This window comes from Copadichromis virginalis, linkage group LG7, assembly GCF_057382275.1.
Source record: "Copadichromis virginalis isolate Kocher_CV1m ecotype Utaka linkage group LG7, C_Virginalis_male_GT1.1, whole genome shotgun sequence".
NCBI classification, from domain to species: Eukaryota; Metazoa; Chordata; class Actinopteri; order Cichliformes; family Cichlidae; genus Copadichromis; species Copadichromis virginalis.
Window position 1 is genome coordinate 3,549,239 of NC_140624.1, and position 16,464 is coordinate 3,565,702.

A 16,464-nucleotide genomic window follows, 5' to 3' on the forward strand; every position below is an offset into this window, starting at 1 on the left:
GTTGTATATGCAAAGTCTGAGGTGGACAGAACGACAGCCAGGAGACAGCACTGAATAAGGTAGATGTCAGCGATGACAATCATGATACTGATTAAGACACAAAAAACATGAAAAGGAGGAGATGGGTTGGAGGTGGGTTGCACAGGGGCTTGCAGCTGCACCAATTTTCAAGCAAAAAGATATAAGTTCATCTTTTTTTCTATGTTATAACTACATTTGATTAATCAGACATACAGTACATAGTTGATAAGCTGATGATGGAAATAAGTGTTGTTTGTATCCTTAGGGTAAGTAACCTGGTCTTTGAGTGAGAGCTTAATGTACTATATACTTTGGAGTACCTCTCCAAATGCAGCTTGTTTACAAAAACGTTGTTACTATGTGCCAACTTGGTTCCTGGAGCCCCAGATTTGTCTTTACTAGAGTAATCTTTATCTTACCAATCTTAAAGGGAAAGAGAAAAAGAGTAACCACAAAATCATACAGTCACAATTTCTATTTTAAAGGGTGGACCGTAATTAAAGACAACAAGTCTGGCAACTGTCTGACTGGAAGCGGTCCCACGCTGTGTTTGGGAGGGCTTTCTTTCTAAACATGGCCCCAAAAAATACCAATCAGTTATGAAGGCAGGCCGCAGGAATTTTTCATGATTAGGTGCCTGACTTCCACTCTCAGCCACATTAGAGGTCATAAAAAACATCTTGCAAAACATTATGCACCACATTATAAGTACATGTTCTAAAACGAAGTCTGCCTGCAAATTGCATTTCGCATGTGGCATTTATCCTGACTCCTGAGTACAGGAGGTCCAGTGTCCACAGCCCAGCTTTGCTTTCTGGGGTTGTCAGTAACCACGTCAAACACAGCGGCTCACGTCTGAATCACCTTTATATTGCAGCCTTTAACCTGAATAGCAACACTTAATATATCTGTAGGCTGTGTCAAGACAAGAGAGATGTAAACAAAGATATAGATCTGAAAATGCTTCGATGTTTTGCTGTCAGTTATGTAGAAGAAGATTAGATGTCGAGATTTTATGTCACATTTATTTTTAACCTCTTATCTTGATCAGTAGATTAAGGAAACGCAACCAGAGCCGTTACACTGAAAAGGAAGTTTTTTCAAAACTACAGTGTTTGGGAAGAAAGTCCTGCTCCTGGTAACGCACTCATTCTGGCACCTTCTCATTAAAACTGTCTTGGCACAACAGACAGCCATGTGCAGTAAATTAGAAGCAGCCAGACAGCGTGCTGCGAAAACACTTTGATTCTAATCCTCATCTGTGTGACGGAGAAGGAGGCCTGCTGTCTGGAGTACGAGATGGATCGGGTGGATGCGAACACAAAATACAACTTAAATGTGTTGCACAGAAAGGAAGGACAAACTCTACCTTCTTTTCATAACTTTTGTGTTTTGGCAAGAAATTTCCTGCCACTCAGTTCTGTTGTGCTTTTACAGTAAACAGATAATCTACTTTTACTAGAAACTGAAAACACTGCTGGATCACTACTCCAATCCAGGAAGTGAAGACTTGACTAGTCAAACCGAGACTTGACTTTTTTCTTTGTTGCAGGATTGTGAGGCTTGTAACCATGGTAACTATCCTTTTACCTTGTGAAAATGTAAAATTTCACTGCATACTCCACGGAGCCCAAAGGACCAATATTAATAAATTCAAAGCGACTTAACAAATGCTCATGCAAAGGGTAAGTACACATGAGAGGTAGAGCGGAGAAAACTTTCTGGTTTTACAAAGTACAACAAATCCTTGATTTCAGAAGTTTCCCCAGTAACAGCACCTTTCTTCACAGTGTGATCAACTGGTTCCCCAACATTAGATTAACTGTGGAAAATCCCAGCAGTGATTTGTTAAAATGGGTGAATTAAGTTTACTACACGTTGAAAAAAATCCATCTCTTCAGTGCAAGTATCTTACTCTGCAACAAGAAAACAAGCAAAGTCCGAAAATAGTGAAATCCAAACTAATTCCCAAAATAGCTCCAGGCACACTACATTCTTCCAGTTTGTTGTTGTCACAATGATTTGTTTTATTAAAATTTTTTTGTCTTAATAATGTTTCAAGTAGACTTACAACACTCAATACAAGATTTGAGGAAACACTGGACATAAATGATAAAAAAGACATACAGATCACAGGTACCAAAATCACCATGCCAACACGGCCATGATGGCAGATGATACCAAAGGTATATTTTCACCCTCTTAGTTTAGAAGGATAACAAGTCGAAATACAGACTGTAGTCGAGGCTAATGGGCATGACATCAGGTTTGCAGGCATGAATGAAAACTGAGAAGATGATGGATTATCAAAGGTGCCAGTTGGTACAAAGTTTCACCATACAACAAATGTTTAACTCAAAACCTCAAATTTCAACTTTAGAGCGCAGCTGCAGAAGTCACAAACCTCTGTAACCATGCCGCTGTATCAAGACTAAAAGCTGCTCCCAGGGAATCAACACGGGAATGTTAATACAGCAAAGATGAGCCGCTTTTCTAGTTTTTCTTTTTAAAGGTTTTTACAGAGAAAACGTACATCTTGCTTATTTACAGGTAGGCATCTGACCTAATTGTTCTTATGTGAATGTTCAAGATATTTGTACCTCCTGACTCCACCTTGTTTGAGAACTGTCACCTGACAGCACACCTGTCCGACCTGACTTTTATGTTTTCCGCGTCTCTTCTTGTGTGTCATGTTCTTTTTGGCTCTCTTGAGGCAAAATATATCCTGATACTTAGGTGTGAGAGCTCGAGGTGAAAAACAAAAGTCACACCCGACTGTGCGCAAGCAGAGGAGTGGTTGACATAGCTTGAAACTGAGGCTTCGTCTTCTGCCGTTACCGCAAGGGTGTGACAGAATTTCCTTGTGATCAACAAGGAAATTCTGAGTATTTTTTATTTTGATATATTCTGCTTCATCTTTGTAAACTCTGTGGCATTTAAAAGACAGTTTGGGCTTCCACACAGTCACACCAAAGTCAAGGAACATGAGGGAAGAATGAGGATAAAAAACGAGTTGAGGTGAACAGCAGCCTTTAGAAACATCTGTCAAGCTTCAGTCCTTACGTGGCTATGATGAAGTTTGCAACTGCAAATTTATGTGTAAAGTGCGTTTGTAGGCCACTCCTATGTTATTTGTATGAAAGGCTCAGACAGTTTGGAGTGTAAACACTGCAACACTCCCGTAAAAGATAAAAGAGCAGCATGGGCATGAAAACATGAAAGACTGCTGTCACTAAAGTGTGATCACACAATTTTATTTAACACCGCAAACTGAACAAAGCAGATGACACAAAACGTGAGAAGAAAACTGTATCTCGATAACTACACTCTAGACTCAGCAGAGACAATCCAAGGATGAACTATTCTGCCAAGCTTGGAAAAAACAAAATCCCAGTGAATGAACTCACCCTGTGTTTGAGATAGACCGGAAAACAGCTGCAATGTCGATCTCTACTGTTGTGTGTTTGAGTGTGTGTGTGTGTGTATCCCAGAAGAGCTGAAAGTTTAGCATCCGTGTAATCTTCCCAGGCGGTGCTGTTGAGAATGACTCAGCTCAGGAGGGAGATTTACAGGGCAGCAAAAGACTCCTCCTTCACTCTCGCTCACACACCCCTTATTTAAGTGGCTTTTAAAAAGTACTGATTCGCACAAACCGAGAGTTGCACGCACACACGCGCGCAAACAAAGACACCTTCAAATGAACTCTGTACCTTTAAGCTCACAGGAACTGCACCTTTAGACCTTAAAAGGTTCAAATCCATAGAAAGAAAGAGAACAGACACAAATGCCTGTCAGAGCAACATTTTTCCAGAAAAATAACAAATTTCGGAGAATAGAAATAAATGTAGTTTAAAGTTATGGAATAATAAATTATCCTGCAATTCTCAGGTACACTGAAGGGTTTTCCAGCTTCCTCTCACTTGTGAAACCCATTTGTTACAATCACACAATGAAGCAAACAGCAGAAAGCGAAACAGGACCACCAGCAGAGGACAAACTTGTTTGCCACAGCACTTCTTCCTCCATCAGCGTCTCTTATTAGTGAAGCACCTGATCAATGATTGACAGCCACCACAGAAAAAGCAGCCTAAACAGCTTCACTGCAGATCTGTCATCCTCAAATCTAATCGAAGCCCCCAAAATAAATTTTTTATTTAAATCAGCTCGTCCTCCTGAGCCCTGTTATTTATGCTAACATATAAAATGGTAAAAACTTTGACGCAACGACACGAACACAAACCAAATCCTCCCGATTAATCGTGAAATATCAAAATGAGGCTACATTAAAATGAAGCAAGAGCATCACAAAAGGAATTATGGGAATAAACTAAATGTACCTTTTACAGAAGTCTCCACTGGGAAGTGCAACTCAGTCTTCTCCATGTTCTGCATCTAACGTGTGCTGCACAGCTGCTCCCTGGTGTCTATGTGGTGGAAAGGTCTTGGTCTGATCTACGTTGCTATGTATCAGCTTTGAACCATCACATGGTTTCAGATAAAAAAACCCAACAAACAACAACAACACAGGAAGCTTTAATTTAAGTCACGATGACACCTCTGACAGAAACGAGTCTTGAGGTCTTGCTTACTGCGACATGTAAACGCACTGCAGAGCAGCACTGCAGGGAGTGATGAGCATTATTTTGTTCCTTCATTAATAAACTAGTTGGACCAGTATAAATTCAACTCCTGTTAAATTATCTGTCTTTACAAGACTGCAAACCACAACTCCCATCATGCTCACCTTACTTTGTTTGGTTTTTTTTTACTTTTGTACGTTTTGTAGAAAACTGAGAAAAAACAAAGTTGGTGGTTTTTTTAATGAATGCTGTGACTACTCAGAAATATATATTTTTTTATTAACAATTGAAAGTTTTCTCGCTTTAAATTTCCACCCTGATATGTTTTGTGATGTTTAATATGGAGTCCTGGTGATTTTTTTGAGGTTTGCACAAATATTTCAGTGATAAATGCGACTGTATTTTTTATTTTAGCGCGACTTTCAATATAATTATTTTGCTCAAGAACCTGTCTCATCCACTATCCATCCTGTCAGTCACGTATGCAAATCCCTCCAAGCAAGAAACAAAAGCATCCAGTGATGAGCCACAACAATAAAACTCCAAAAAACTTGTCTGTTGGGAACCTTTTGGTTCAGGCATTCGTGTGGATGTTACTTTGATACATACCGCCCACCTAAACATTTCTGCAGCAGAAACACATCTCCCCTTGTTATCACCATGACAAAGCTCCTCTGCACTGCAAAAAATGTGGCTTGAATGGCTGGAGGAAAATTACCTGAAGTTGTTACCTGGTCTTAAATTCCCCACATGCCAATCCAACGAGCCAGCACCTTGTTGAGAACAGGTCCTGTGTCTTAGGTCACAGCTGTTTTGGCAACACAACAGGACAACTTTCACTATATTAGGCTGATCAGTGTACAAATTGGAAGGTAACATCTCCTTTTGTTTACTTGGTTTCAAAGAGTCAGTGAGACAAGCACACCCTGGTTACTTAGTGCATGTAAACATCCTTTGTAAGGACAAAGGCGTTCTGCATGATCGTTATGGTTACATTTATTTGATGAAAAACTGAGCTGTGAAACGAAAGCTTTTGAGACAAAGTCACACAAACTGCTTCAAAGCCACAAACATACATGCACACATGTACGCACACACTCCAAATAGCACTACCTCAACCAGTCAGCTTGAGAGTGCGTTGTTGCTGTGCACGTTTGGCTCCACTTTTACAGACGAGGCTTTGAATGATCCAATCATGCTAACGCACACCGTGTGAGAGAACATGACAGACAGAATGACACGTAACAATTACAGCCAGTCCTGTGAGCTTGGAGTTGGGTGGGGGGCTTTCAACTGCCCGGACTTTCTTCAGATTAAGCTTGCATCATCCTCTAATCTGAGGGCCGTTGTGAGATTACCCCACGAGTCTGCTTCGAAAGACTAGATAATATAACAAAGAAAGAAAGAGACACGGATGAAAACCCAGGTGCAAAAAGGAGAGGGACTTACAGGCGTGAACTAGAAAGAAGAGAAAACGAGGAAAATGAAGAATAGGAAGACACAGAGGGCCAGAGGTAAGCGCCCATTCATCAAAAGAAGCAGACCATGAGACACAAGCATGTTTGCGAGCGTGAGCGCACACACGAGTTTGATATAAAAATAGAGCAGCGACCCGCAGCGTTTTTCACACCCCTGCATAGCAGAGAGTCACAGGAAGGCGTGTTCATAGTGTCCTTCACAGTATCATCCTCTGTCCTCACTGTGCATGTTAACTGATTTTACTCCGATCCAGAAGGTCTGGCAAAGCTGAAAAATCCATGCATTCTATTGATTTTGAATGCAAATGTGTGTAAATCAGAGGTGTTGATTGAAAAGAGACGATGGACATGTGAACATGGCAATGAAAATCAAGATGATGCACAAAGTGGACGAAAAATGGGAGACTAAGATATGAATAATAACACATCTAAAGAGTTTTTCAAAAAGTCTGCGTGCAAGCACTTGAGAGAAAGACCGTAAAGATAAATGGAGGTGATGCAACCTACCTATGGACTGTTCGATCTTCACCGCCACACAGGTCTGCTCTTCAGTGTTCTCCGACTGGAAACAGGTAGCTTTGCCCTTCCTCTCTACAACACAATATGCGCAGATTTCAAGATTTAGAATAAAAATAAGTTGACAGAATTTGTGTAGATTAAGAGGCTATTTTAAAGGTTGACCTGCATATCAGACAGAAGCTTTAAACAGTTTGAGGCTTCCCCAGATTTTATGTAAAAGGTCCACCAACTCAGATCAAACCCCGCCCCCAATAAACTTATACAATGAACAGGAGAGATTGTGAGATCTGAAGCACTGTTGTGGTAGCTGCATTTATCAAGATCTGGAGTACACTCATGTTTGTTTTGAGAATGAAAGGGAGTATATAAGCCCTTGGAGAGAGAAACCCTAATTAGTCTGTCTGTGATATGTAGGCCATCGTCAGCAGGGAGAGCAAACGCTCTTTCAAAACAGCCGTTTAATAAGCACATAAAAGATTAAAGAGAAAATAGCTAGTCGTAAAAACAATGAAGACCTCGTGAGCGTTCCAAAGCCTCCACACACACACACACACACACACACACACACACACACACACACACACACAGAGTAGCACAAACCTATGCCCTCAGTCAGATGTAATCATCGCCTCTACAGGCACCCTGTTCTGTCACACCAACCTCCTCTTTCACTACATCATTAAATTTTCACTGTGGTCTTTCTGTCTGGCAGCTCCATGTTCAAAATCCACTGCCAAACATATCCACTAGCCTCCTCTGCACATCCAGACCAGCTAAGCCCCGCCTCCCTAACTTTGTCCAACCTGGGTTTTCCTCCCGATCGACTCGTTCCTAATCTTGCCTATCCAGGTAACTCTCAATGAAAATCGTACAATATTCAACCCTCCAGCCACCTCCAGCTTCACCTATGTGTCAACATTAACCACACAGAAACGAAGCCAATCAGTCGGGTTTGTTGTTCCGCATTCTTTCGAGAAATGTTTTTGAGAAATACTAAAAAGAAAGCATCAGTGTGTATTTTGTAAACGGCACTACAGCGGAACAATTTGACTGATTGAAAACAAGTCACGTACCATCAGCATGCAACAAACTGATAATGATTTTAAACATTTGGGAATTAAAAGAACTGCATGTTTGCTCAGAGGTTGTGGCGAAAACTGCATTTCCTTGAATGACACCACTGTTAAAATAAAGCTACAGAAGCACTAACATAATAACAACCTGGGGAAAAGTTATCCCTTTATTGAGCAGTATGGGTGTTAATATAGTATTTATAAAACTTGCCTGTTTAAAATGATTATCTCACCAATGTTTGTGGGCAAGATAATAAATCGGAGAATTTTTAAAGCAACTGTCATTATAATATGACTTGTTGTGCATTTAATTAATTCATTATCAGCTGCAATCATATTGTTAATGGATGCATCTTGCTAAGTAAGGCTTAGCACTCAACCCTTTTCAATTGTGGTCACTTCTGACCTGCGAGACTAAGAAGACAAAAGAAGGCAAAGAATGCAATCTACACTTATGAACAGGTTATAGTTTTGTGGTAAATCATCTTCTATTTCATTTCAGTTGAAAAAAACGGTGTTGACATCATCCTGCAATGTTTTCAGCCTGTCAGGAAACTACACAGATTAAAAAAATAAAAGAAATCATATCCCTCCAAAATACATGACAGGGTAACATAATGAGTCCTCTTACTCAAGTGAATTGAATTGTATTACAACGTTCATGCCTCGCTTATCGTTTCTCAAACTCAATTCTGTACAAGCATTTAGTGCTGCGTCAGTCAGGATATACAACACAGCAGCGAGTGGACCGAGCTGACATAATGGAGCGTGGATAATGGTACGTAAACCAATAGTAGAGTGGGGGGTCGTGCAAACGGTGGAAATACAGATGACGGTGTGTGTGTGTGTGTGTGTGTGTGTATGTGTGAGGGAGAGAGAGTGAAGGGGGGTATAATATCCTGGCGCATGGATTAAAGGAGGGCTTTCTCCACCCACCATCTGGACTCCTCATGACAGGCCTGCCTGCTGTTCAAAGACACACACACACACACACACACACACACACACACACACACACACACACACACACACAACTTACTTAACAGTATACAAGTTAAACCCCAGTCGAGTTCCCTACTGAAAATATAACAAATGTAAGCAGCTTATGAAAAGCATTATGTACACATCTTCTCTACAGAGTCGGCCTATGGAGGCCTCTCCTCCGGCCAGCTCTTAGCCGTGTGACCAGAGTCACTGCGTGCCCATTGTTTCCTTAAGTGGGGGGATGTGTTCTGATGTCAATACTGAGAATAAACTCAACAGAGAAAATGCTTCACACTTTGGCGACTACACGCAGCCACAAAGGTCAGAGAAATAGCTTTCTGAGATGTGGCTGATGACTGATGGAGGAAAGTGTACCAGCCCTTCTACTGACGTACTCATCATGCAACTGGCCTGACACTAAAGCTTCCCCTCCCTGTTCATTAACATCCTGTTGTTTTTGTTTTTATGTGATGATCTTTTTGTTAGAAGTCCGAGCATAACACAACTGATAACCTCAGAGACCCGGAGACAGCACAATCCACACACAAAGTGAACACTGGTCACCGGCCAGGTAGGATCTGGGAAGTGATGTGGGATGAGAGTCGCCATAAAGTCTCAATAGTGACAATGAAACCAGAAGTCATATTTATAGTCTCCTGTTACGGCAGCGATAACGACAAGTTTACTGAGAGGAGCTGAGAAAGAGAATTGGCCAGTGAGAAGGAATCAGATTTACAATAACAGGAACTCAGGCATTTATTAAAATTACTGATTGAGGAAGTGAGAACGCTGAGCAGACCTCGTCTGTGGTTCTTGGAAGAAAGCTGCTAGTTAAACATAAACTACACAGGTGTGAGGGAGTAAATACTGCTACTGACACATTTTGATTGTTTTACAGTTACATGGAATCACAGTTGTGCCTTTGATGTTCAACAACATAGGTGGCAAACTGCTACAAATTGTTCTCTTGGCAGTCGAAGTAAATAAAAAGAAAATTTAAAGGGTTATGTTCTAAGCAGCTCTCTGCGCTACCAAACTTTAATGCTACCATATTGGCACCTCGTCCTTGACAGCTACAGTAACCTTTGCTCAGAGTGAATGGTCAGTGAGTCGTGGCATTTATCTGAACTTCAGAAATGTGCATCTGCGTATGCGACATGTCGTATCTAACGATCAAAAAGTGGTGCAAACAAATCTTTTATCAGGTCAGTCCTTTGGTTTGTGGTGCTTACGTTTACTTGCTGTAGAGCAGCACAAGAACTCTGATAGACGTCTGTGACTGAAAACACCAAATGAGCTCCAACCCAAGTCTGACCAGCAGTCAAACTGAAAACACAGTCACCACCTGTGTTTTCGCCAGCCTTCAACACTGTAGGTTGCAGTTGTATAATTCACATAAGGACATGTGTTATAAACTATAGATGGTTTAAAAAATGCTTAACTAAAAATGAGGGTATTCTATCTTTCTCCATCTTTAAACATTATTGCAAGAACAGCAAAGTTAACTGATGCTGCTGACAAATATGGTGTAGCTGAAAAAATCTGCCACAAGTTCATTCTTGTGTGCTACACCTCTCCGATTACAGCACAACAAACATTTAAAGCTCTGCAGCACCAGGTAAGATTATGAGCAAGAAATAAATGCCACTGCTTCACCATTCACACGAAAGCTCTGAAAGGTCATTGAAAAAGTTCTTGCATAATTTCCCTTGACAGGCAGGCTGTGTGTCTAAAATGTTTCTTAGGTGACTGTTCTCACACTCGCTTATCTAACAGTCACCTGTGTGTTTGGGTTTCTGTGGTAAAGGCAGCGCTTCCTCTAGAGCTTTTTTTAATCCGTAGTTCAACAACACTTTTTCATTTTTAGACCCTTTATTTATTTTGCGTGTCTGAAAATATGACAAAAAAACAAAAAGTAAATTTTTTACACTACCTGCCAACACTCCTCCCAAAAAGAGTTGTGTTTTCCCCAGCCGGGTAAACACAGAATGGTTATCAATCCTATAGTGTCTTTTCCATTCAGGAGTATCCATATTTATGAGAAATTACAGTCCGTTCTTCACACACACGTTTCCTTCTTGGCTGGTAAGCTCGTGTGTGTGTACCCGTGAGAGCTTTGGAGTCTCTGTATCACTGCACAAACCGGTTCCCTGGAAACTAGAGTCACCTGGTGAAGCAGACAATTGCAGGAAGGGAGGAGGGACAGGTCGCCCTACAAGATATTTATTCACGGTCACTTTCATGACTCCCTTAGAATGCTTTGAGAGCTGGCGAGGAGGGAGGAGAAAGTGAGAAGGCAGGAAAAAGCAAAGGAGGAGTTAAAGAAATGCAATAAATCACTGGTGAAGAAAGGTGGAAAAAGGAGTGACTATGATATGGAGAAGTGAGAGATAAAAATTAACCAACTGTAACAGTTCACATTTAGTCATCTGTGGTCATGCAAAATTGTTTTAAAACCCATTATTTAACCCATTTTACATCATAATGAACATTTGATCCACCCTGCTAATTTCTCTAAAATGTTATTCACCTTAAACTGACTGCACGGAGCTGAACCTTAACCTAGTCTCAGTCCTGATATAAATAAGTGTAAAGAGAGGATGCTGCTGATGTAATTCTATAATGGTGAGATAAAGAGATTATTATTCAAAAGAAAATCCACCAAAAAGACACAAAGAAAGCAAAGTAAGCTAAGTTTAATATGCAAGGCTGCCCTAGATTGAGATAACTGCTATTCAGATGTAACTCATAAATAATGGAAAAGCGTGAATGTATTAGCATGCCAAGTCACACCCCTTTAATCGTATGTTCACGGTGGTGATAAAATGTGTGCGAGCTTTTCTTGCTTGACTCAGAGGCTACTGAAAGAGACCAGGTGCGTCTGCCTCTGTTCAATCTCGTTCTTCCATTATGGACAATTACCAGAGAGTGATGGCTTTCTGTCGCAGGCATAATAGAGTGAAAATTAAAAGGCCTTGTAAGCGTTTTGTGTATTCAAGACAACCAGATGAGACCCTGCGTCTCCAGCTCACGGAGCAAACGTGGGAAATTGACGTAGTTCGTTGTCCATATAACACTTAAAAGAATAAGCTGGTTTTTCTGGTACCTGAATTTAATGCCAGTTTGTTGAGCTTTCATTTACCCCTGACACAAAGTAGCTGCAAAGTAGCTGCAGAATGCATCATCCATGTTCAGGCTTGGTTTCATCTTCGTCATTCACTGCTTTAGCAGTTACCTATTTGCAATACTGGGATTGTAAGCTGGGATTCCCTCTTGTTTTTAGCTTCTCTTTCAGCGCAGACTCTTCGGCTGGTAGATGCTATCTATGCAGATTGTTTTATATGGTGAGCAGTATCCTGTGCTGTTTTTGCTGAGATCACAGACCTGTGACAGTCTTTGTTTTCAGCTACAAAATGCCACACTTCTTGCCTCATAAAATCTGCACATCACTGTGCCTCTTTGTTTACCACCAGGCACCCTACAAAGCTCCAGCATGTGAAGATAAGCATGATCTGAACATGCTCTCTGACCCATGTCTAATGAGGGCAGGCCAACTGGGTGACTGGATGTGCTACAATCCTCGAGCTGAACAACACTACGGACCCTTCCCCCCGCCCCATAGAGACAGGAAGAGATGGAAACTATAGGCTTCCTGTTTGCTGTTGCAGGGATAATCATTCTCTAGAGAAGAATGACTATAACAGACCATTTAAACATGTTTGTCATGCCAGATGGCAGACGCTAAGTTCCACAACTGATCCAAATACTGTAGCTCTACCACAACCAGGGATACTAAGAAAAATAAAGTTAGTATCAGAGGGCTATGAGAGCACATAGCTGAGATCCAAACAGCAGTGTACGCTACAATCACTGAGACCTAAGGCAGAGCTTGACTGTTGCAGTCTGTGATAACATCAACATGCCACAGTCTTTTCCTCTGTGTGCCTTTTTTCACAGCATCTTGCTCATCACAGTCATCTCATTTTTCTTGTCATCTCCTCCTTCATCCACATGACCTGCAGGTCTACCTTAAAAACCCCCAGAAAGATCACAGCTGGTGTGGCAGAAGCTCCCAAATGTGCCAATCAATAGCATGTCTGCCTGATTACCATGCCTGACCGAGTCCTGGGAGACCTGTATGTTCATAAATGAACAACAATGCTTATTTACGACAAGCTCTTCATGATGAGCCTAAATCAACTGGATCTCAAGGGTCCAACAGATTAACTGGAGATTTGTGAAAGAGGAAACCTCTGTGCAGCATATCAGCCTGGGTATAAAAAGGCAAAAATGTCTATACAATAGTGCGTACACTATTTGCGTGAGTTCAGTGTTTGTGCCACAGAGTCCTTTAACTAGTTCTTCAACTAAAGCAGCTCTGTTTAAATTCCTTGCAAATCGCTCCTTTATAAAAAAGATTGCTATTAATAACCATTTATATTTACAACACTTTGGCAAAAATCTCACGACTTCCTGAACCTAATTGTAGCTCCAGATCCAAAAATAACCACATGAGAAATTCCCACAAACTGCCGCTAACGACTAAGTTGTTATTGCTCTTCTGATGCTGGCTTCAGTTCACGACGATTAAATCAGTGAAATGTGCCTGTTGTTCTTACGCACCGAGCAGCCGGAAGCGACAGACTGTACGGATGCCGTGTACAGAAGGTGAGCGACAGCACACGGCATTTCTGGAAGGTCGTGCCAGCAACAGTTCAGAGCTTCTCACAGTAATGCAATAGATGTGATTCATTTTAATCTGGAAATAAAGTCGTGAGGTTACAATGTGACCAACTACTACTAGAATCTACTATGAAGTGTGGGACAAGCTAACATCAGCAGTTTTCTTCTTGTTCTTTGTTAGCCAATATTTTGGGAGCAAATGTGCCCAGCTCTATAGATCTGCACATTTCTGTTCTATACTCCAAACAATTTCTTCATTCGTTAAATATCTTTGTTTGTCTCAGTTTTTTTTATTCTTATGCATCAAGTAGAGAGTAAACAAGAGAGAATCATTAATGCCAAACAGATCTGACTCAATGCATAATGGATGAAGTAAATAGATGCTGAATATAATGCCAATCAAACAGCGTGGGTAAGGACTTGTGCCTCAAACGGGATCATTGTGCTCAGCATGAATGAGCCATTCTGACTGGCAGCAGAGCCCATATTCCCAGCACAGACTTGGAATGCACAGAAAACCCCTGCAATCCTGAAAGCAAGCCTGCAGCCGAGCCCAGAGCCAAGGCTGGTGCTGTAACGAGGCAGAAAGAGAAAGATAGAAAGCAATGGATAAGATTTAACGTGACTAACTTCCTCTATAACCAAGCTGACTATGCTACTAATTTTCTGTCCTCCTCTTTCTTCCTCATTCTGCACACTCCATTTTTAAACCCACAGATCAAATGAGCTTGGTCACCTGCTTTTCTGCTCGTCTGCATTCACAAGCGCACAACACCTAACCTGACGCTTTGTAATAAAGTGTCAAACAGCATCAGCGTTTGTGGTTTGTGTCATAAGAGTCTTAACAGAAGGACAAACTGCTCCACAAAAAGAGGATAAAATGACAAGGCAACCAGCTTTATTACAGCAGAGGTAGCACTGCGTCCCAAGGACAGTGACACAGCACATTTAGTTTGAGACCAGAACAAGCTTTGATCACGCAAACGTGATCAAAGTAAGCCATATTTGTAGAGTTATGCACATTTTATTCACTGTGACGCGGCTCGTTATTCTCCTTCCTCTTTTTTACTTCTCTTAAAAAAACAAAAACAAAAATGCTCTCTTCAGTTTGGTGCTATTTTTGGTCACATTACATATCTCTTCTCTTCTTTTGATGAGTTAAGATCTAACTCGGTTTTAATGCGTCTACTATTTTAGATAACATGCAAGTAGAGGGAGAAGAGTTACGAATGAAATGAACTCCTGGATTTACTCGTTGATCTTGGAGGATCCCTCTTACTGGGACCACACAGACACACTGAAGAGCCCGGCTAGTATAGAGACCAATCAATGCACAGGATTTGACAACCCCCCTGCCTCTTCTCGGCTGGAATGGCAGCCATGCTCAGAGTGTAGCTTGGTGTAGCCGACTTTAATAGTTTTAACTGTAAAGACAGTTAGCTAAAGAGTAACGCTGATAGCACCCAGCACACGAATGAAGAGAGGCGACTCAGGTCAAAGCATGAGTGTCATCCTTAGTCCAACAGTTTTATTGGTTAAAAAGCTATTGTGACTTTGCTGTTTTCAGGAAGTTTAGAGTGAACTACATGCAGTTCAGACTACATAAACTTTTATAGGATCAGAGTACAGCTGACAAGACAGGACGACTATAAATCAGAGCTGTGTTTGTACGAGGTGACACAAAATCCACACACACACTGCCTCACCTATTTTCCCACAGCTCAAATGGGAAGCAGCGTTTACAGACTTTAACAGTCTTTATATGTGTGCACGTCTAAAGAGGCTCAGTTGGCACTGCCTTAAAGAAAATTAATAGTCCTCTCCAGCTAACACAGGTCATAGCACACACACACACACACACACTGAGCTACAGCACCCACCAGAGCAGCATCCTGTGGTGAGAGCTCAGGTTTGTCTTTTGTGATGTGTGCTCCTCCCATTGTTAACCATCACCCTCAGCAGGCGTTTAATGTGTAAGTGTGCAGAATAGAGAACAGCATTTCATACTCTCTGTGGTTATGAACCACACACACTTTGTCTGTCAGCTCTGTGAACCTACCGCCCTATGGCTACAGTGTGAGCTCGACGGATGCGGGGTGCAGGTGCTGCTTGGTAAACCAGGGTAAAAATAAAAGAGACAGAAAGAGAGAGAGAAACACTGACCTTAGAGGAGGCTGTGTCCAGTGAGAATAAAAAGGTGCCTTGTGCCTCTCCCTGTGCTCTGTCGCTCACAGTAGCAGGTTGAGGCTGGTGTTAAACTGCTGCCTCACTGCATCGGTTGCATCCTCCCTTCCTTTTCACGGTCTCTCTCTCTCTCGCTCTCTCTCCCTCACACAGATACGTTTCAACACCCAGTCGCCCTTTAGCCTAACCTAGTCACGCTTTCCTTCTTCTTTTACCTCATGCTCCACTCTCTCTACAGCAAATGAGGATAATAACATTCCAGCGGAGACGGAGCATATGGTGGGGAAGCGATACTCAGCCCCAGAGTAAAGCCCCCTCTGTGTGTGTGAATGTGTTTCTGCATATGCCTGTGCGTGTTGCATGGACAAGCGAACCCATTGTGTCGGGTAAGGGGAGGGCCGGTGAGAGGGGAAGAAGCCAATGGCCATACTCATCTGCCGCCCCTGCTGCTGGTGGCTATAGCACAATATAGGTGGAGAGTGTGACATGCAACAACCCCCCGCCGTGAAGAAAGAGGAGGGTGGGGTTGGGTGGAAGGCGTAAGAAAGACAATCTGAAGAGAGAGCTGATGAAGAACTGATCGCTGTGTAAAGAAAGTAGAAGCCTGACATAGCGGTTTAAAAAAATCCAGCTGTCAACTTCAGCAGCTTTCAGACTGACAGCGAGACACAAAATGCAGGTTTGAGGTAAAATAAGGGTGACTCAGTTCATAGACGTGCCAAATAAATCAGTGTCTATGGTGCCTCAAGAGGAAGCGTGTTACAAAAAGATTAGAAAATTTCAGGGCTCGCAAAATTTCAAAATCTCTGGTAGCCCTTCGGGCAGACACTCTTCAGTTTTTGGTAGCCCAAAATAAATTTAAGTAGCCTGAAAAAAAATAAAGGACAATTTTTTGATTGACTTAAAAAATTGTTAAAACACAAATTACAACAACTGTAAAAG

At 41.7% G+C, this 16,464-nt stretch overlaps 1 protein-coding gene across 3 annotated transcripts in view; it reads right to left on the reverse strand.

Moving 5' to 3' along the window:
• Positions 1 to 16,464, reverse strand: part of fgd4a (FYVE, RhoGEF and PH domain containing 4a) — a 55,473-nt gene that overhangs the window by 15,073 nt on the left and 23,936 nt on the right. For 2 of the 3 annotated variants that reach the window (XM_085461232.1, XM_085461234.1), the window contains exon 2: positions 6,587 to 6,670. In XM_085461232.1, the coding sequence (XP_085317358.1) occupies positions 6,587 to 6,670 (84 nt within the window). Of the gene's footprint in view, positions 1 to 6,586; positions 6,671 to 10,588; positions 10,883 to 16,464 lie in introns of those variants that run through there. The other variant, XM_085461233.1, reaches the window with a different exon arrangement.